This window comes from Oreochromis aureus, linkage group 15 (genome assembly GCF_013358895.1).
Source record: "Oreochromis aureus strain Israel breed Guangdong linkage group 15, ZZ_aureus, whole genome shotgun sequence".
NCBI classification, from domain to species: domain Eukaryota; kingdom Metazoa; phylum Chordata; class Actinopteri; order Cichliformes; family Cichlidae; genus Oreochromis; species Oreochromis aureus.
The window spans coordinates 24,380,591-24,403,189 of NC_052956.1; the positions used below are offsets into that span (position 1 = coordinate 24,380,591).

A 22,599-nucleotide genomic window follows, 5' to 3' on the forward strand; every position below is an offset into this window, starting at 1 on the left:
ACGCAGGGCCAGGGGTCTAGCCCACCTACTGAGCGGATCCTGATCTGCCCGGGCCTGGATATACATGAAACGTCCAGGAGGCATCAACCGAGCTCCTTGCCCTGTCTCTCAGGCTTCCTTCGGAGGAAGCTCGGTCACTATTCGTATCTCGTGGCTGGAGGTGAGGGTGGAGGTTGGATCATAACCGCTTTCTCGCATTTCACATTCGTGATGCAGTGAAACAGATCAGCCTGCACATATTCCCCAACCAGCGCTTTGAATCCGCACGGTCCGGATATCAGGATCGGTGCTTCCTTTTGTGAGACCTGACTGTAAGTGCAACCTTGTTTTTGTGCCTTGCAGACCACCATGATGGGCCGCATCGACATCGACCATGAGTACAGGGGCCTAGTGACCCGGTCGGAGAAGCTGCTGACCGAGATGCAGAAGAAGAAGAAGGAGGAGGAGGAGCGCGAACGGCTGCGACGCATCCAGGAGGAGATGGAGAGAGAGCGGAAGCGAAGGGAGGAGGAGGAGCAGCGCCGCAAGCAGGAGGAGGAGGATAGGCGGCTGTAAGTAGGATGTGGGGGGGGGGGTTAAGGTTGAAGTACTCGAATGTTTCCGGCATTCCTTCACTGAAATACTTTTGTTTTGTTGTCACAGCCAAAAATGGAGAGGCACTCGTAGAAGTGGTTTGTTTTTTTTCTGTCATGTTTTTGAGACAAACACACTCAGGCGGCTCAGCACAGATTTACAGCAGCGTTTACCACAGCAGTGTGTGTGTGTGTGTGTGTGTGCATGTATCTGTGTGTGTGCATGCGTGTGTATGTATATGTGTGAGTGTGTGTTATTCCTGTCACTAGAGCTGCCACGATTAGTCGACTAGTCACGATTACGTCGACTATCAAAATCGTCGACGACTGATTTAATAGTCGACGCGTCGTTTGAAGCTTTGTAAGATCACAAAAGATGCAGGAATAAGTAGTAGGATTTAAAAGTGTAATAACGGACTGAAACAGAAGATGGCAGCAGTGCATGTAAAGGATGCCAGCTGCCGTTAAACCCCGAAGAAGAAGAAGCTGTGTCCCAGAATTCATAGTGCGGCCCAGCGCAGTTGTCAACAATGGCGGCAGCTAGTTAGTTTTAATATTACTATTATTATTCTTTCTGGGTCACAAAATAAACGTTTAACATATTTTCAAGCTGTAAGTTTTACGTCCAATCGATGCATGATCTGATTAGTCGACTAATCGCAAAAATAATCGGTGACTAGTCGACTATCAAAATAATCGTTTGTGGCAGCCCTACCTGTCACATCCATAAATACAGCAGGTCATTAAAAGGATTTAAGAGATGATGCCTTCAGGATGAAGTGTTTGTTGGAAGTTTCTACTGTTACCAGGGTGCGTTGCCATGTAACCTTTAATACCTGAGGATTTAAAAATGGCAAAAGCTAAATTTACATGTTTATATCGATTTGCTTCATGTTGGTTTCAAGTTTCAGGAGCCTTTTGTGTCCAGCTGGAGTTGTTTTAGTTTCCTGCTGTGTCCGAGTCTCTTTTTTAGCTCCGTTTTTGTTCTCCACCACCTTTTGTGAACGATGTCGGATTTCTTAGCTTCACTTCAACACCACAGCTCTGCAGAATTAGCCTCAGGTTTCTGAGAGCCTGTCTTATAAAATGCCTCCCACTGTAAAACACGCCAACTCCTCCTACACCATCAAACAACACTGGCACACAGGTGCATCTCGGGCCCCTGTATCAGTTGTTATCATGTCATCAGATTGCTTAGCAACCACCAAGCAATGTGCTAAAGTGACCCACTTGTAGAGTTTGTGCATCTCCTGAAAACCATGGTCTCACAAACACACACACAGGTTATTAATGCTGCCTAGCAACCACCTAACAACGCACTAAAACACAGACCTAGCAATCCTGTAGAATACACGTGCACTTGTCCAACAACATTTCAAAGCGCAGCGCTGACAGCCTTCTGTGAGGTCATCAATAACTGCTAAAAAAAAAAAAGTGGTTTTGGCATCATTTGACAATAAGTGGGGAAAGTCCACACAGGAAGTAAGATTCACTCTTCCTGTGTGTGATGCGCCTGGTGGGTGGGGCTTTAGAAGATCTGTTTAGATTCAGCAACATCTCTTGTCTGCATCCTTGTTGGAGGATGCAGACAAGAGAAAGAAAATAGTTCCTTCATTTAATGTTTTTCAACAGAGGATTTCTGGGTCCTGTTTTATTCTCAGTCTTCACAGCTTACCACGGTCTGTGCCGTGTTGCACGCCATCTTCACACACACACAGTCTCTCTCACTAACAGCTGGAAATTACATCTAGCTCCTTATTTATAAGGAAGTCACCTTTTTTTTTTCTTGGTGAGCTTTGAAACAGCTCAGCAGCACTGTCTTTATACGTACCTCTAAAAGCTCATTTAATGTCACAGAAGCACAAAATGTGAATAAGCATGTTTTCAGACTCTTTGATTCTGACATGTTTCCTGCACAAACATCACTGTGCAAACTCAGAGATGTCTAACGTAAGTTCCTCTGTGCCGGAGTTTCCCAGATTCACTGTGGTTACAAACATCAGTCACATGTCACGGTGGTTTCCATGCCGACCTCGGCTCGTGCACCAGTCTCTTTCATCCACAATATAAAAGCACACCACACACACAAGCACACCTTAGCTTGAAGCACAGAGCGTAAAATTGAAATTAAGAAATAAAATCAGTATAAATATGAGTGAATACGAGTAGTTAATAAATCGGAGGTGTTTCCGTGCAGCGTCTCAGTGATCCAGGTCGAAGGCAGATGGACTTCTTTTAGCATTCTGAAGATGTTTCACCTCTCATCCGAGAGCCTTCTTCAGCTCTGAAAGCTCCAGTTTTCTTTCAGCTCGAGCACTTTGGACCAGATCACAAGGCGAGGGCCGGCTGCTTCTATTATACTGAAGTGAAGGCAGACACGTCTACCTCTGAAATCTCCAAAACTTGAACCAAAAGGAAAAGGGCATAAATTTGGAGTGAACTCTTTCAAAGTTCTGCTGTATTTGCACGGTCTTTAAAGATAAAGCTCAGACATGGCGGCTAAAACTTCACATTACATGGGAGGAATACAAAAAATGAACTTCATATTATACAGTTATCTTTAAACATCAGCCAGGCTTTAACAGCTCCACGTGAATATCACACGTCCTTTAGAAAAGAAACTACAAGCTCTGTTTTATCTGCTTAACGTGCACAAATACTCCTTAAAAAGTTCATTCAAAGTTCAACAGCATAGCGTCAGCACTAAACCTGCCTTCAGGGGCTCTGGCTGTGCAGGTAACCTCAGACTGCTGTCCAATCAGAGCTGTTACAGCCCTCCTCAGAGCGTCATATTTGTAAGGCTGAGAAAACTATCCAGGAGTGACGACGCGCCGCCTCCCGCTTTCACTCTTTATCCTTTTCCTCAGGTCTTTTTGATGTTTAAGAGACTGCTGAGGATTTGAATCCATCACACGCTGCAATCGCTTACACGGAAAATTTCATTTCCCGCCCAGATTGTGGCATTCGTATTCCTCACACGGGTTTGTCCCCCCACATTGCTGCTTGCAGCGGGATGGAAGGTCTTTTAGGAGGACTGATGGGGGCCATTGTGTTCGTCACAAACCACTAGCTGCTAATATAAGACATTAGAGACGACAGCCTGAATTTTATGGCCCTCTTCCCTTCACTTTATTCTCCTCCTCTGGCGAGTTATGAACCCCCAGGATTCACCTGAAGGTCGCAGACTGAAGGTCATGAGAGCAGATCTCGTGAAGCCTTAATCCTTGTATTATCTGTAAGAACGCGCTAAAGCCTGCCAGCTAATGAGAAACCAGAAACTTCTCTCCCGACGATGACTCGGAGGCCCGTGTTCTGTCATCTTTTTCCACACAACGATGGCGTTTCTATTTACGGTGGCCCGCAGCCTGTGCAGCAGCACAATAACCTTCAGGTCCTGCATGACCGGCGAGGACAAGCTGGAGGTAGTAAAGAGGCCAAAAGTCAGAGCTTCGGTGGTCTGATAGTTTTCCAGTGAGTGCACAACAGAAATAAAACGTCTGGGAGACGGCAGGAGGAATCCATCAGTCAGCAGATTACTAAATTTTCTACATTCCACCTTCGTAAATGAGGTTTTTAAAATATATTCTTGACTCTGTGTCTTGTTTAAGTAATTATAAAGTCTTACACTGGGATTCTTTGGCTTTTAATGAGAGAGGAGAGTAGAGAGGTTTGCAGTAGCCTTACAGCCACCTCAACCAAGTGAGCTCTCACAGGAAGTCTAACGAGCTGATGTCTCGTCCAGTAAGGCAGCATCACTCTTTTATCATTTTACAAAGATCAAACATTTTATGTCAACTTAAACCCCAAAATGAAATTAGTTTTGTGGGATTAGTCTGCTCATTTCCAGCTCCTTGTTTTTTAATGACTCTGCTGGAGTAGCTTTGCATGATTCACAGCTTAGAATAAGCCTCCTTTAACTTTTACTGAAAATTATATGAAACAAGCCATTGTTGCTCCTCCGTTTGTCAAGAAAACTTTCTTCTGATTGGCTGCCCCTCATAAAGAAGGAGGTGGGTGGGGCTTCTGTGCAGGAGCGTTACTCTGAGTGTCTGGCTCTCAGGATTTATGTGCACTTATCATCGAAACCTTGTTTAATAAAAATGTGTGACAGGAAATGAAGAGAACCCAACAGGTCTGTTTCAGTTCTTCCACTTTAAATCTGATTTTCGTACAGAGTGCGTTTTTGACGTGTAGCTGAGTTTAAATGAAAGTAGGGTTTGAAATGATGCAGCTTTCTTTTTGCTTTTAAACTTTTTAAAGGTGATAACAAGTGGTTGGTGGAGACCAAAAATGGAGCTAAAAGCACATTAGCTACAAAGCCAGATGTTTTTACAGATCAGTAACCTGCAACAAACTTTTCAAAAAGCCTTTTAAAGCCAAATATTTTTTCTGCCTCTGGTAAAAGGTTTCAGCTGTTAATAGCTGTCTTTACTGGGCCGAGTCGACGCTGCTGAAAACGTGTTGGTTGTGTTCACGTAATCCCCCTCCAAGCTGTTTTTACTCCTGTTACTAAAGCGTCAGAATGAAAGCTAGGAAAGCAGGTCTGATTCTTCTGGAGACAAACAGAACAAGAGGCAGTTGGTGTCACACCGCAAATATTTCACTGATTACATCAGATCTGAGTATTTATGAGTGATTCATCATCGTCTGAGAGCGCTCAACATAACGGTGAACACACAGAGAAGCGCTGCACTTTCAGTCCCCCTCTGTCTCCTTTTCTCTGATGTTTTACTCTTCCTCCGAATGTGTTTTGCCTTCTTTCCGCTTTTCTGCCCTCATCTCTGCTTTTGTGTTTCGTCTCTGCAGGAAAGCAGAGATGGAGCTGAAGAGGAAGCAGGAAGAGGAGGAAAGGAAGAAGAGGGAGGAGGAGGAGAGGCGGATTCAGGTGGGTGTGTGTCGCTGCAGGCGGCCTGCAGACAGCAGCGCTCTGTTGGACTTTGTTGTTTTTAACCCTGGAAGCTGTTTGCAGATGATTTACAGGACGGATCCTGTGGATTAACAGTCCAGCGTCTATAAAAGGGGCTGTTTGAGTTTAGGTCTTCTATTTTAAATAAAATCCAGAGTGTGACACCGTGATGAGTAACACTCTGCATTTTGGTACAACAAGAGGATGACAATTCAGTTTGTTTCTATTTACAAAATGTGTCCTTAATCCAGAAAGCCACAATTAAACTTGTGTTTTTAACTTTTATTCATTCGTATAAAACAACACCAAACATAACAAAGTGCAACATGTGCAGATATCTTCACATAAATACGTTCCTAAATCAGTGCTCAGTTCCACCTCGGGCATTTCTGTGTTACAAAAAGCAATTAAACTACCTTTTTTTAAAAAATTAAATCTTTTTTTATATGAAAATCTTGTAGAAAGTCCCCCCACAGAGGGGCCCTTCCCAGGTTTGAACCCACGGCCCTTGAGCTGTGAGGCAGCGGTGCCGACCGTGCTTTCTAAACACATCATTTCAGTTCAACCTGCGGGCATGTGAAACTGCTATTGTTTCTATGGTTACAAAAACACATTCAGACTTCAAAAGGAAAATGTTGTTCAGATTTTGTTGTGATGAAAGAAAATCAGCAAATGTTATATTTCTTATAAAAATAAAAGGACCAGTTTTTCTATGTCATCCTCTTCTGGTGGAGCCCCACCAGCAGACTGGCTGCCCCTCCCTGATCCTGGCTCTCTTGGGGGCTCTTCCTGTTATGTTTTTCCTCCCCACTGTCACCGAGTACTGCATGTACTTTTTTTCCCCCCTTTTTTGGTGGATGTTTTTTTTTGTTTTTTTTTAACAATTAGAACTGTACTTGTGATAAACATGCCCAGAGTCTAAGTAATGGTCAGTGGGTGTACAAATAATGTGTGAGAGCTGAATGCTCAGGTTCACTCTGTTTTTTTCTACTCTTGCCCCTGTGTGATGTCATACAGAGGGCATATCCCTAACATATTGATCGTCTGCCCAGAGGGCCGGCCCAGCTCCTGTTTTAAGAGGGGCAGCTAATCAAAAGAAAGTGAGTTAAAGTGGGAGGGGCTAAAACAGCTCTTGCTGTAATGCAAAGCTGCTCTGTAGAGTGTAACCGAACCCTCCCCATAATTAGACGATGACACGAAATGAACTGAAGTCACGCTACCACCACGATCATTTCGAATCCCACCTGATCTCAAACTCGTTAGCAGTTACTCTCTGTGAGAGAGAAACAAGGTTATGTTTAAGCCTGTTGTCTGCATATTCACGGCGTACTCACCAAACGTCTGCAGATAATGTTCCTCTGGTTTAAATGAAGGCTAGCAGCCGGGCTTGATGTGAAGCAGTTTTGTGCGCTCTGAGCTTTTGTGTCTCCATCCTGACAGATTTGTCTTTGCAGGACGGCTGAGTTACAGCCCTGAAATCCCTCCTGTGGAGCTCTGTTTTTGCTCTAATCCATTTCTGGCTGTTCTGGCAGGAACCCGGCCGCTCTTCATCCCTCTCACACTCTCTAATGGTCCTCTCTGTCTTTCTGTGTCACAGAGAGGATGTTCACTGAGATCAGCTCAGCGTGGTTTAGGAGTTGTAGAGGTTTCGAGCTAGTTTAGTCCCTCTTTAGGTGTGATTGAGGCTGACGTATTAATTATTAAAGCATCAAAAAAGCAAGTGATGAACCTGGTTGTCTGCAAATAGTGGATTTTTATCTTTGGCTCTTTTCACCAGCAGTCTGTCACAAAAGCACAGACTCTGAAAGGCCGTTGACATATGAAACCATTAGTGACCATGTTTGGGTGAGAGGGTGGAGTTATCAAGTTATCAGCTAAGGCTGGTTAGCTTGGTGGACACACTGCGTCGCAGACATATCTGCTGATCAGTAAAAGATAATATCTTCAAGTGCAGACTTCCTGGATGGTTTATTAGTACATCAGAGTCACTTCTGGAGCCCCGTGTGGCCACTAAATGAACTGCAGCATTAATTATTGGATGAACTGACAGGAAACACCTAACCTGCGTTTCTACTTAACAGCTGTGGCTTTTGTCGAGTTAGCAGAGGAGCTGAAGTCGCTCTGTGTGAGCAAACAGCAGCAGAATGAGGCAATACTGCTTGAAGAGCCACGCTTGTACCAAGCTGTATAGTCTTTTGTAGATTAAAACATTTATCAGGGTGTAGCTTTGTTGAAATCGTAAAGATTTGATGTTCCGAAGGAGAGCAAGAAACCAGAATGTGTTTATGTAACACTGCTAACACGCACACGTCCCACAACGCTTTACAAAACCCTCCATGCAGCATACAGAATGAAGAGAAGAAGCACTAAAACATAAAGGATAAAAAGCAGCAGATGTTGTCTCTGTCGTTCTTTTGGTTTTGAATATGAATGAGAATAAAGTGGGTTACGAACTGGTGGAGCAGACAGGAAGTTACAGGGGACCAGCGGGAGAAATCATGATTTAATCCTAGCAGGTACCAGATTTACTGCAGAAATATACATGCTAGGGGCGTGGCCTCTTTGACTGACAGGTAACTGAAATCCCTGAATTTGACCTCTTTAAGCTAATGTTGAAGCTTTAAAAATGTCCAAAGCAATGGCTGACATCACTTTTATTCTCTGTGATCGAAACTGTTGGTGTGGCGGTGTCAGCGAGGCAGCAGGTGGGTCAGACGTGCTTTTAAAGGCGGCTGTGACGCCTCAAACATGTGCGTCATGTGTTTTCAGACTGTGCAGGTTTCAAAATCTGCTCTTTGATACTCGCGCTCTCTGCAGATGCTGTGTGTGTGTGAGAGAGATAGAGAGTGATAGCGGGTTATATGGTCACAGGGTTTTATGTTTATCATTTAGCACATCTCCGGCTGGCCCATCTGTTGCCGTGGCGGCTGGTGCCTTTCGGGTCCCCGGGGCGTCGACCTGGCCCGGATCAAGTGCAGATTTCTGTCTGTTCAGATCAAAGCTGTTGGCCGGCAGCCCAGAGCCCCTGGGCTGGGTTACCCACAAATCTGCTGCACTTCCATCAACTTAGAGCTTCTCAGCACTTTCACAATGCTCAGAATTTTCATGAGTCGCGCTGCCAAATTTATCAGGCCTCAGGATCCTCTACGCTGTGAAGTTTGGGTCGTCAATGTGAATGTGAAGCGTTTAGAAGTGACATGCTGAGACCACATGACCCATCAGAGTCAAATCAAAGGGGTCTTACTGCAGCACATTCTGCTCCTCATTCAACCATTGTGTCACTGTTCTTAGCTCAGCTGGTCAAAGGATCAATGAGCTCGACACAGCGAGGCGTCCGTCCACAGTCCACAGGGATCACTGCTGGTCCTCCGCTGTTGGTCAGAATTTGGTCAAACTTGGATGCAGTGGATCCCCAGTGGATCAAATCAGGTATGTCATTGTACAGGCAGTGACCTTGAAACTCCACCCACCTGCTGTTCAAACCTTGTTTTTATGAGGGGCAGCCAATCAGAAGTAAGTCACAGACTTTTCGTCTGTCTTTGTTGTTGCTTATATTCAATATGAGCCGAGCACTGATGATGTGTGTGGTTTAAATAGGTGATTAATAAAATCAGGTGAGAAATGAGGAAACGATCCACAGAGGCTGAAGCAGATTTTTACAGCAGGCTGTGAACTTTTTTATTTCTGCTGTAATGCTGGACATGCTAATGTGGGGCTCTCTGCTGGAGCCTCAAGTGGACATTAGAGAAACTGCACCTTTTGGTGCTTCAGTGTTGGCTTCATTTTTCAGCAACAGCGACATCGGCCTCTCCTATGCAGTTCCTCAGGTTTTTCTCCAGGTGTGCACTTTAATCGGTCCAAAACAAACAGACTGAAAAAACCTGAAACAATTTTTAAAAAAACAGCATGTGGAGTACTCTTAAATCCAACATGTCCCAGAAGCAGCTGACGACTGAATTCGCATTTAAAAACCCAGCTATGGTCTGTTGGCTCCAAACCTTCAAACGTTTCACCATGAAGCGGGAACATAAACAAAAGGCAGCTGTGTAATAAATTAAAATGAATATTGCGGATAAATCTGCAGCTACTAAACTCAGAACATTCAGAATATTCCCGGAGTCTTCTCATGTGGACAAACTTCAGTTAATGAAGTGATGGCCTTCAGATCACTGCGACCTTCCTGAGCCAGTCAAGGAGCCGTTTCCCTTCATTCATGATGGAAAATGGAAGCCAGAGCATTAATCATCCAGTTTAGCCCCGCCCCTCGTTCGCCACCCCTTGTTCCTGCTTTAATGAGCAGCTCAGTCGGTGATTATTGGACTGTTATCATTGAGCAGTGATATGAACGGCTGCCCGATTAATCAAAGCTTCATAATGATCGTCCAATCAGGAGAAGTTGACATCATCTTTCTTTTTTCCAAAGATTGGGAAGGTTTGCCCACACATATGTCAGAACGGCTTCAGTGAATCGAAGATGACAAAAAAAATTTATTTAGATTATTATAAGTCAAAGGAGCTAAAAAAGATGAACATGCACTGAGGAATCAAAATAAACTCAGTAAAGGTCAAAATAATTGGCTTTGGTTTGATGTTGCAGCAAAAAGACGAAAAGCAGTCATTATTTTAATGATTTAAATATTTTTCCATAGTTTTCCATAATTTTTCAATAAAATTACAATCCTGTGATAACCAGCAGGAGGCTGGCGATGTGTGAAATCATTTTGGTGATGCTGCGCCGTCTAAATCCTGTTTCCCTGCAGACGGGCTCAGAACGTCCTGATGGACGGGCTCGGATAGGTTTGATGAAAATCGTCTGTGATTAGAAACAGGCGTTGTTTGTAGGTTTTTTCTTTTTCACAACTTTTCGATTATGAGTTATTAATTCTGGAAGCTTGAACTAATTATTGTTATTGTTATTAACTGAACACAAAAAAAGAAAACCCATGTTTGACGCACCCACAGAGCAGCACACACAGCTTGATTCTTGTTTGTCTGCCTCGTTCTGTGTTTTGACAGCACACAGCTGAATGAATGCAGCGTCTCAGCGTGTCTGTGCAGAGACTGGCTGCACGCGTTCTGTGTAGACAAAACTCACTGAGGCACGTTTTCCAGCAAGTTTCAGGCTCATGCAGATGGAGGATATCTGGGAGAAACTGCAAAACCAGGAGATGCACAGAAAAACCCTGGAATAATGGGAATGTTGGATGAGAAGACCTGAAACTGAATTTGTCCGAGATGCTTCAGAGGAGCTGTGATGAAGGCCAGAAGGCCTAAATGTTAGCATGTTTGTTGGTGTGAGCAGGAAGTGGCTTCCTGTAGGTTTTTGTCGATGCTACTTTTTTCATTATTATTCAGCTTCGTAATGACACGACTCTGAAATTCGCATCCTGCTTGTTGATGTTGATCAGCAATGCCAGTGGCAAGTGGCTGGAGGTTGCTCAGTGAAATCAGTTGCAAAAACCAGCAGGTTGCAGAATCACCTGTAGTTTGTATGGACCTGGACTGCAAACACTCTCAAACTAGTCTCCAAGCTGCAGTGAAACCATGAAAATCAACCAGAGGATTCTGGTTCATCAGAGAAGTCTCTGATGAAAGGTCGGCGTGTTCGCTGACACGAGCGAAATAAAGTGCTGAAGATGAGATCTGTTAGTCTCCTCACCAGGTGAACGTAGCAATTAGTCGTTTCTTCTGCTGCTGCAGTTTTTCTGATGTTTTACAGCTGAAAGCGTCTGCGTGCGTGAGCAGCTGAACCTTCCTGCGCTGATGCAGCATCACACGCCAGCCGTGCCGCAACGAAGCTGGCAGACATGTTTGTACCAGCAGATGGTTGACAAAGTGGGAGCGTTCAGAAAGTGAACTGGAAGCTGGCTGCAGCAGCACTTCCACTCGTGAACATATGTTAACTGCGGCGGAGATGCGCCAGGTGTGCTGCGACTGAACGAGAGCGTGTGTGTGTGTGTGTGTTCGGTGTGTGTGCAGATGGAGATGGAGCTGCAGCTGCAGGCGGAGCGTGAGGAGGAGGCCGCTCGGCAGGCTGTTCTGGAACAGGAGAGGAGGGACAGGGAGCTGGCGCTGAGGATTGCCCAGAGCGAGGCTGAGCTCATCCCCGAGGAGGTGGCCTACGACTCGGGCCTGCGCAGGTAAGCCTGAGTTTAAGGAGACCCTCTGCGACGCGTCTTCACGGGACGGAAACATCTTTGAATGCCGCTCGGACTCGTCCTGGAGAAACCATCGTCTCCCTCTGATCCTGAGTTTAATCATTTTCTTCTTCTTTGTTTTCTTTTTGTTTATTTTTTCCTCTCAGTAACGGCTCCTCAGTTCCATCGTCCCCAGAGCGATCAGCGTAAGACCCGTCGATTCTTAACCCTTTAATTTAACCCCCTCACTCCCACACACCTGACCTTTGACCTTTCAAGCCATAACAAACCCTCTGCATGCTGTAACAATCTGCCAGCCTGGCTCTGCCCTCTGATTCCAGCTAACGGAGGCATCAGTTTGAACACAGTGACTTTTATTAACTTACATTTAAATCCAGATATGAGCACCAGGTTTGATTCTCACCCACCGGAAACTCGATCCAGGCTCAGGTTTATCAGACTTCTGAGGGTTACGACCTTACAGCCATAGAAAGAGACAAAGTAGAAGTAAAATACTCCAAACATGCACTCCTACTGGTGTACCAGACATGCAGACACCTACAGGTAACACAATCAGACAGATAAATATAATAATAATTCAGATCTATACTCTGCAATTAAATAATTCAAATGGTGTATTTTCATTGATATATACGGATATTGATATTTGATGTTAGACAGTTATAAATATTTTTTCATTAATTATGAAATAATAGTGATAAAGAAACTTGAATAATTAACAAAGGAAAAAAAAACACAAGCTTCAGATGATTTTTTTTTTCAGGAATTAGTCACACTTCATACACGGATCAGAGGTCAAAGGTTAACTGGAGAATTGATTTGGAAGTGGCTTTCACGGCCAGCTGAGGTCAGTCTGCTCGTTATTGCAGCATAGATGAAATAAAACATCTGGAGATAATTCAGGTGATTTTAATCTTCTGTATAAAAAAAAGAACCGAAAACTTAAATGTCCAAAAATCTCTGCTCTCTAGCCCCACCTCTACTTCACCTCCAGACCATCAAGATGCATCTGAAAGCAGGCTTTAGTCCAGATTAGTTTTCCTTCAGGTGTGACTTTCAGGAGTTTGATAAATCCGAGGCCTGTCCTCAGATCACAATTTGGAAGGAGAATGATTTCCTGATGAGCCTCGGGGGAAGGAATCACCTTCGCCTCCCTGATTGCTTTGTTATGTTGTGCTCTGCTGCTCCGTTATAATCCTGTAATCCTCTGTTTACAGTGCTGCCGCTACTGCTGCTGCCACCCCAAAGCTCAAGAGCTTGACCATGTAGGTTTCCTGTCACACCACACGCCTCAGACACCTTCAGGGCACCGTGCGAATCCAGACATAAAGCACTCGGTGTGGCCTTGGCCTCGATCGCTCTTCTCACTTAGCCTGAAGCGACGCGCGTACCGAGTCTCTCTGAAAGTTGAAATTGATGCCTCACGCCGTGACTCGGCGTTTGACCTCGCGAGAGTGCTGCGTCATAGCGCTTTGCACTGTGGGTGGATCCGCCTCGCAGACCCGCCCTCTCTGTTCGGGTTCTGTTCTCCGAGTAAAACCTGCACATGCATCATCAGTGTTAAAGATGTAGATTTGACCAAAAGAGTCATCACGGACATGCAGACAAAAGAATCAAAGGCAGACATTCAAACCTCTGAGCAGGGCTGCCATGATCAGTTTGATCTCAGATCTGGGCATAAAAATATGACTTTAAAAGAATAAAACTTGGAGGATGTCTTTCTTTAAGTGTAAGTGTTCAAGAGGCAGACTCTTCCAAAGCCCGGGGGCAAAAACAGCAAAGGAGAGAAGTAGCTGTGAGATGATCAGAGCGACCTGGAGGCAAATATGGAGTTTAAAGCGCCACGATCAGCTGTGGAGCTGATCCATAGATGCCTCAGGTTTAAAATCAGGTCTCCGTTTCATGTCCAGGAAGCAGTTTGTAGACGTTCCTGGCTCCATTTGCCGAGGTAACCCGCTAACTTCATCTGTAAACGTTTGTTTCACCTGGTGACTTCCTGTATTCTTTGGTCACCGAGCCTTTTGTGAATGTGACTCGCACCTTATTAGAAGCTTAGCTGCTTCATTTTGAATCCTCTGCAGTCATGAAAAAAATGAAACTACACAAAATTGAATGTGTGCAGGGAGTTAAAGCAGCGAATAAATCCGACTCATTCAGCAGTGGATCTCAGCTACTAAAAGCTGAACCGCCCTTAAAAACACAAGATTTTAAAAACAAGCTTGACGTGCATGAAGCACCGAGTTGGGATGTCAGTAGAGCGTGAGGACGTAAACACGCCTGACCTCACGGTGTGAGAAAACAGCTGATTTACAGCCTGAGATGTCTGGAGAAGAGCGAGTGAGTTAAAGACCCTGTATGTGATTGTTTCTACACATCAGTCTGTGTCAGAGCTCATAGATCCAAATGAAAGACATGAAAGTGTCAGTTATGAACTAAAACATGTAGTCTTTCCTTTCCCTCACCTCCTTTCTTTTGGCATCCTTGCCTTCTTCCTCCCATTCCTCTCACCTGACTTCCTGTTTCTCTCCTTTTGTCTTCTGGAAGTTTAAATTCTCTTAAATGCGTCGGCTGAGTGCGTTTTGATTCAGAGCAGCTGTACAGGGTGTCCACATCACGTTTCATGCTCAATAACTGTGAAGTTAAGTCATTTATTTTCTAAGCTAAACTCATCTTCTCATGGCTCCAGGGCACCTGAGTAGGAAGGAAGTGCAGGCGTCACTGTCGTGGCCTCTGATTTGTTGCCAGTTGAACCTCTGGACTCAGCATGGAGTGAGAGCGTACATTCAGTTAATGGCTCAGCGGCCGCTGCGCCTTTTCTGCTTTCTTTTAACTGCAGCAGCTGCTTCCTGCCTGATTTCACCTTCCTCCGTTTAATGCTTAATAAGGACTCATGTAAACATCACAGGAGCGTCGTTAATGGCTCGCACCCAGGAGGACGCTCGGACCATTAAACGTGTGGCCAGAGACGGCATAATGAATACGTGTTTCTGAAATGAACGAGGTCCTCTGTGCACAGGCTGATCATGTTGGTAATGAGGAGAATTATCAGATGAAGGTGGAGGTTTGCAGGCTCACAGGTTTTAGAGCTTCTGCAGTCAGAAAGCCAAGCTGTAGGCGGCACCGTAGGGACCACCCTGGTCTTTTATAACAAGGACAAAAAGAAACAAGTCAAAGCAAAATGACCTCACCATATTTCAGACGGTGAAAAATGGGGGAGGAGCTTATTGGTGACTTCCTGCTCTGGTAGCTGAATATCAGCTGTCAGCTATCTCGGGTTTCCAGGAACGCTCTAGCGATTTGTTCGTTTTGCCTCTACTTAAAAACAAAGTTTAAATGTAACAAACAGGAAAAGTAACGTCTCCGTCACACTAGAGTGAAAATACCACAAAGAATTGGTCGAAGGTGATGTCTCAGCCTAAAGGGAGTCGACCTGACTCCAAACAGCTACTTTTAGCTGCTGCTTCATTCAGCGGCATCGTCCAGCAGGTAGCTCTGCATGTTCGATCTGCTAGTTTTTACATCACATGCTCCTCCCGTCTTCTCACGGGATCTTTCGCTTGTAGCCAGTGATGTCTCCGACCGATACCGGTTTATCACTCTCAGACCAGTTGAAGAAGGGTTTTAGATGGTTGCTGTGTGCAGCAACAAAGGACTCGACTCGGATGGTTATGTTCCTGTGTGAAAGCAGCAGAATTGAATTTCTGTGTATGCAAACAGCGACAGACTTGCGATATTCCCAGATTTATCCCAGTTATTATGATCACATGACCACATTCAGTTGCAGACTGATAGCAGACTGACTGTTGAGTGGTTGCAGGCCTGCTCCCGGTCTTTAAAGGCATCGAGATCACATGATCACTGCACACAGTGTGACTGTAGCATGAGCTTCTCCGTTTCTGATAATCTGTGACGTTACGAGAAGTGTGAACGAGTGTTTTCGTGTTATAGTTTCAGCTGTTTGAAAATCAAAGTACATGAACACCAACTTCTGTTTTCCTCCTTCTTCTTCTTCGTTTTTAACCCTCCCTTTTTTTTCCTTTCACTTACCTGCTGTCCCTGTTTAGTGAAAAAGATGGTGATGAAGTATTTTGTAGTAAATGTCTCCGCCGGCAGCGTACTAACAGTTTATCCTAACATTGTGCTTTTTAGGGAGGAAATGGCGAGGGAAATGTCCGAACTTCTGGCTCGGTGGGTAGAAACTGTCTGTGTGGATCACACCTCAATGACCAATCAACTCACTCATTGATCAAAGTTAATAGAAAATTTTAGTGAGAATTGAACAAAAACTGAAACTGAATCATTTTTTGATTGTTGATGATCAAAAGTAAATTGAACAGTGTTGATTAGAGGGTTCATTAATAACTATTTAGCCTCCACTGTAAAGAAGATGATTTATTTTTCTTTTGTGATTTTGAAAGTCGGCCGTGCACACGGGGACGCCGCGGCCTGTTAAATGTCACCCAGCTGTTATTTCCCGCCCCCATCGCCCGGCCGCCGCAGAAGCTCCAGCTGCTCCTGTTTTTAACATTTTACAGATAAAAGCTGTAACTTTCAGAACAATGCAAAGTTAATGGAGGATTTCATGCTGCTGCTTATTACAAGTCCAGCTCAGCTTTAAACATTTAAACGTTCACTTCATCATTTCAAAGACAAAATGGGTTTGATCTAAATTTCTGCCTGATATGTTAATGATAATAATATTTATTAGGAAATTTAAATATTTTTCTAGTTTTTTTTTATATATTTACGAAGAAAACCTTTTTCGATGTTTTGGATTTTTGGAAGCATAAAAAAGTAGTTTGTTTTCTCTCAAAGCGCTGTTTTAAAACAGAATCCAAATACTTTTTTTCTGCTTTTTTTCTTCTATTGCCTCTTCAAGATGTTATAGAGGCGATATGTCTAATATGGTTAGAAAACCCACCCACTTACTCTCTAACGAGGGGCAGCCAGTCAGAAGAATGTTGGCTCAAAGTGGGAGAAGCTAAAATGTTACAGACAGAGGATGAACCAAAGGGCTGCTCTGTTGGAGTCCAGGAATAAAAACATGGAGCTGGGAATGAGCCAAATAAATCCTCTTCAAGGTTTTTTCTCTTTGGTCTTTGACTGGATGTTAACATTAGGGTGATGCGTAGCAAACAGCCAAGAGCACAGTCAAACCTGGACCTATGAGATAAGGATACAGTGCATTCGCTCCGGCAGGTGCTGCTCAGGTGGTCCACCTCTTGATCCTAATGCTGGAAAGCATGCAGTACATAGTTCCAGATCTTTGTCTTGAGCCACACAAACAGCTTTTTTCTGTAATTACCTCTGCAGATGAAACATAATTTGTCGTTCCTCCAAGTTTTGAAAGAGCATGTCGTGTTCCCCGTGAATTACTGCCCAAAACTGTAAAGCCATGAATTTAATAGAGATTTAGAGTTCAAATTCTTCCTCCTGAAACTCCACCACAGAGAGTTTTTTTACCTTTAACCTATAGCAGGTTAAACTGCCGGTCCCGTCAGATTACTGCGAGCATACGCTGTTTTCTGCCCGCGTTCCTGTCAACATCCCCGCTGCTGTGAATGAGTGATGTCAGCCTAAGCTGTGCCAGTCCCTGCTTCCCGTGTTCGCCTGTCTGCGGTTAATTGTCGACAGGAAGCGGGGGCAGAAGGTGACTGCAGCACTTGGCCACTTAGCACGCCAAAGTCACCACATGCTTGTGAAAACACGCTACAGCCACCCCGGGTCCGAGGCCCAGCTCGGGCTAAACATGAGATCCAATAGGTTTAGAGGAGCAGCGGGGTCCCGCCTCCAACTTCCCGGCGTTCTAAAAAGGGCAAATCCCGGTCACGGATTAATCAGGCCTGTCAGCAGCGCCGCAGAGGAGTGAGCAGCTGGAGGGGAGCCGCTGCTCTCTGCTGTCAAACGGTCATTCATAATTTAACAGCGCGAGCCGTCACGCCGTGGCGGCCACACGCCGGCACAATGGAGGTGCTGTGTGGCTTCCTGGAGACTGAAACAGCATGCATTTTAATGATGTACTCACACCTTCTGTTCTTCTTCTGGTCCTCTCCTTCTTTATAACGCTGCTGTCTGACACCCTCAGTCCTCCTCACCCTCACCCTGACGTTCATAATGAACCAGCAGCTGTTTAAAGAACACGGCGCTGCTTCTGTTCCTCATGGAAAACTGGTTCCTGTCTCACCTGGTGACTTTCACCTGGGTGGAGTTTACTGTGTGGGGTGCGTTACTGACTGTGTTTACATGCACCCTAATGAACAATTCAAATCACAATCAGGCATTACAGAACACATCCGCCCAACAAATCGTGGTTTTCCATCACTTCTGTGCAAAAGTTAAGGCCGTTCATCTCCATCGGTTCAGCTGTTTTTTCATCATTGCTTTGGGCAAACATATCCGCCTCCGGGCTCCAGCGCCTGTGAGCCATGTTTCACTGCAAACGGCTGAAATATGAACCAAACTGCTGTACACCATAACTTCATTAATGATCAATAACTGTCCCACTTATGCTTCACACATCAGAAAAAAGAAGAAAACATTTGAGTTGCCTGAATGTAGAAAACCTTCCCCCGTGTTATTTTTCTTTTCTGAGATGCAACTGTTGGGCTGTGTGATCATTTATCTCCAGGACCCAAAATTATAAATGTTAATAAGAAATCATTAAAATCTGATCCTCGCAATAATCCATCAAGTGTGCAGTTATAAATGGGATTTAGGTCCAGATATCCTGCAGCTCCTTTACTGAAGATTAATGGTCAAACAGGCCCGTCGGAGGCTTTCAAGAGCTAAAACGGAAATCAAACTTTAATGCTGGATGAGGGGTTTTTTTTCCACAGCCTGGCAACTTAAGTCATTCTTAGTTACAGATTACACTATGAAGCATTAACACATCAGTTCCAGATAATAATAAAACCATTAATTACAGAATTTCAGGTCTTTATAAATGAATTTTCTGCAGGTCTTGTGTCATCCTTTGCCTCTGAAACCACCACTTTAACTAATCTAATATCTGCACAAGCTAGAGAAACCTAATAACCTCAGTTCAATGGGCCTGATCCAGAATTCCTCACAAAGAGCTTTTTTTCAGGACTTTTAAAATCTGAAACATTACTGAAGTTTGTCTCAGTATTTTAAGATTGAGATAAATGATCCCATCCTGTACGTTGAACAAAGACTTGATAATTTGATTTCTTCACTGGGTTGCTGAAAACAAAACTATTAACATCTATAGACGGCTATCACGTTTCAAATTCTTAGAGACTTCTGGGAAACACTAGATTGAAGTTTAAGAGCCGTATAACAGAAACCAACCCGGTGCCCGGTCAGATACTCAATCAATGTAAAGGGGCCAGTGTAGATTGTAGGCAGGTATCCATGTAGGCCACTAAATAAATAAATAAATAAATAAATAATTGACTAATACACACAATAAGAACAACTCGTAAATGTTTCTTCCCTAATAAATTTGTGACTTTTATATCATGGATGGATGGAAAACCTATGAAGAATCCAACTGGGTGCATGGCACAGTCCTTTAATGACCCTAACAGCGACCCCCTCAGTAAACTCACCGGTGTGGTGTCAGTGGAAATGATCACCTGCTGAGGGTCTCCCACAGTTCCCGGCTGTGGGTCTTTGTCGCTGACTTCCTGCGTCCTTCTTCTGTTTCCTGTATTAGAGGTCCACAGGTCCAGGCCTCCAAGGCGGCTGCCGGCACCAAGAAGTACGAGCTGAGCAAGTGGAAGTATGCTGAGCTGCGTGACGCCATCAATACCTCATGTGGTGAGTGTTTTCTTATTTACTGTTGCGCTGATAGTTTTCCAATAAAGATAATTGTATGACCAGTGATGGGAATAACGGCGTTACAAGTAACGGTATTACTTTTTTCAGTAACGAGTAATCTAACTAATTACTATTTCTATCGTTAGAACGCTGTTACCGTTACTAACAAGAAAATGCGGTGCGGTCGCGTTACTATTTTTCAGCAAACAGACGGTTGAAGCTGTTTTCAGCTTACCGCATCTTATATCAGTTGTACGGAAGTAGCTGACTAACTAAGTAATCTGGGCGCTACAGCTTTAAGCAGCTGCGCGCGCTCCCACGCACGGCAATCACTTTCTGCCCGACGATCACTTTTTGGCACAACACCTGTAGCTAAGGGGGCAAAACAATCGCATGAGTGCTGCTGTTTGACTGAGGAAGAATAAAGTAGTCGTGGTAAGCCAATCACATAACCACTTCAAGATGACAAAGCAACAAGGTGATATATACCAGTTTTTAAATTGTGTTGAGAGGCCACGTAAAACCAGAGTCATGATAAACAATATATACCTGGTGTTTTTCCTGAATAGTTTTGTCACTTTTAACGTCTAAGGACAGCGCCAGCAAGCACTCTCTGCTTATGACCCCTGGCCCTGCCCTTTTGTCTTGGTGCAAAAATGCACCATGCCGACCAATCAAAAATGATATGGTAACATGACATGGTTGTTTAGGAAGAGGGGGACGTTTTAGGGAGAGAGAGAGAGAGAGAGAGACAGAGAGAGAGACAGTAGAAAAAGAGAGAGAGCGAGTTTTGAGATGTGAGAGATTTGTGACGTTTAGCATGTTTGGAGTGTGTAGTTAATGTGTTGTCTTGTGTAGTTAGTGTGTAGTGTTGTGGATAGTTTTGTGTTGTGTGTCAGAACAATGAGGTGACTGCTGAATGAAACCAGGAGCAGTGATACACCTGCTGCTGTCAGACCTGCAGGTATCAGGCTGTGATGTTCTCCTTCATAGTGGACAGAAATATTTGGAGCGGCACAAATAATTTGTGTGGCATCTTATTGAATGCAGAACACCTGATTGTTCTGTAAATAGTTTGAAATGGTTATTTAAAAAAGGGGTAAAAGGTAAATGGCTGCAAATAACTTTGTTGTTTGCAAAACTTGTGCATATGATTTTAAAATTGACAATTTATATTTGCATTTAAAGTTATGAAATATGATTCATTAAACATGTTTGTGGTTGTTACAGTAAAAAATATAACTTTTTCTGCTCGGATTTTATGGTTTTTGTCTGATTTTAGATCAATTGTGTTAACGCATTATGTCAAAATGAAAACATAACTGTAAATTCAGGCACGTGAGGTTGTGCTGAAAAGAATGATACCAAACAAGGCAAAGTAAACAGTTTTTAAAGGTGAAATGTGGAGGAAACATCAAAAGAAAATAAAAATGGGCAATTATACCCTGGACCCCAGAGTTTTTTTTTTTTTTAAAGTAACGCAATAGGTACTTTTCAAGTAATTAATTACTTTTAGAATATTGTAACTCAGTTACTAACTCAGTTACTTTTTTGAAGAAGTAACTAGTAACTGTAATTAATTACTTTTTCAAAGTAATTTGCCCAACACTGTGTATGACATTATTTAATGGCTATCCACGCTTCCCCAAGCATAAACTAGACTTTCTACGTGCCATTGTGGGTTACAAAGACAAATTTTCACTCATTAATATTTTTTTAGTGCATAGTCAAGCTTCTCAGAGGATGAACCACTTACCAGCAGTTGATGCTTGACAACTGCAGGGAAATTGTTCAGATAACTGACAGTACATTTATTGAGTACCTTAACGTGGATGAACCTTTCCCATTTTGGACACAGTGGGAGCTTCACTCTGGTGCCGCATTCCAGCTGAATTAGTTTCATGCATTGACCTTGTGCATTTTGCTCTGGTGGGAGAATCAAGTCCAGACTTTGCCTTTTAAGAAGTGTTTTTCGAAATAACATCTCTTTAATACGTTGTCACAAGAAATCTGTGATTTTCATGATCTCCAGCTTTTCAGCCTGTCAGATTAGAGATTAAGATTTTGAACGATATAAATAAGCATTTTTTTTTACCTTGCCTTGAAATGGACATATTTACATATTTTTTTATATTCATATTCCCAGAGGTTGAACCTTTTAGATTTTAATGAACCTGTAATGTCCATTGTTATGTCTTCTATAATTCCTAAACTTTATCTTAAACTCTGACCTTTATGTCCACATTTTGCTTAAATTTGATGTTCTCTGTCCCTCTGTTCTCATTGGTACTTTAAAGCTACTTTCGTGATTGACTTCTTCTGGAAACTGAGCAGACTCTCCTTAAATTTTTTAAAGTCACTGTTCTTGGTCCTCAGAGGATTAATAATGGATCTGGTAGACATTTCTCCAGCACTGCTGTGAGGCGAAATATATTTAAAATGTCTCAATTTGACTGACAGACTTGAAAAATCCTAATTTTCTCAGAATGTTCATACTCCTCAGAGGATGAGCTCTTTGAGTTTTTATTTTTAAACTTTTTTCCGTTATCAGCGGGCTCAGATAGAAATCTGATCTTTAAAGGCGCGATGATAGGCACACTGATGGGAATTGCTGATCGTATTCACACTCCCTAAGAAGACAAACCAGTGTTATTTTTATCAACCCCATGGTCTTTCCTTTACCCTCGCTCTGAGAATAGCTAAATGGTCGTAAAGGCTGTTTGTTCTGAGTGAAGAGTTCACTCCTCTTGTTTCCAGCAAATGGGCAGCTTTGACAGAATTGTTTGCCACCGCTCGCTTTCCACACCACTTAATTTTATTTTTGTAAACGCCGCTTCATTTTATGACCACTTCTCTTGTGTGGGAGTGAACTGCCGGTCGAGCAGAACAGAGGACAACTCTTTTAGCCAAACTCATTGTGATGATACCACAGCTGTAGCAGGTACATCTGCTTTGTCAGACAGAAGAATTTCAGTACGAGGTGATATCACTGTAACATATCAGAGTGTCGAACCTACTCAACCTTTACACTGACATTTAAAAAGCGGCTGATGATCCTATCCAGGATATGTAGAATGTGTTACTTGTGCCATTTTGACTGTTATTGAATTGTTGTTATATAATTTTAAAATGTTAGAGGAAAAAAAAGTGTGATCTCATGTTTGGACCTGCACAGACTGCA

The 22,599-nt window shown here is 43.5% G+C and overlaps 1 protein-coding gene across 7 annotated transcripts in view; it reads left to right on the forward strand.

The window, feature by feature from the left end:
- The window catches only part of myo6a (myosin VIa), a 147,433-nt gene that overhangs the window by 101,318 nt on the left and 23,516 nt on the right, over positions 1-22,599 (forward strand). For 2 of the 7 annotated variants that reach the window (XM_031751531.2, XM_039598784.1), the window contains exons 26-32: positions 343-551; positions 5,379-5,457; positions 11,458-11,618; positions 11,783-11,821; positions 12,854-12,901; positions 15,786-15,824; positions 19,315-19,418. In XM_031751531.2, coding sequence (XP_031607391.1) covers positions 343-551; positions 5,379-5,457; positions 11,458-11,618; positions 11,783-11,821; positions 12,854-12,901; positions 15,786-15,824; positions 19,315-19,418 — 679 coding nt within the window. The remainder of the gene's footprint in view (positions 1-342; positions 552-5,378; positions 5,458-11,457; positions 11,619-11,782; positions 11,822-12,853; positions 12,902-15,785; positions 15,825-19,314; positions 19,419-22,599) is intronic. The other 5 variants (XM_039598786.1, XM_039598785.1, XM_039598788.1 and 2 more) reach the window with 5 other exon arrangements.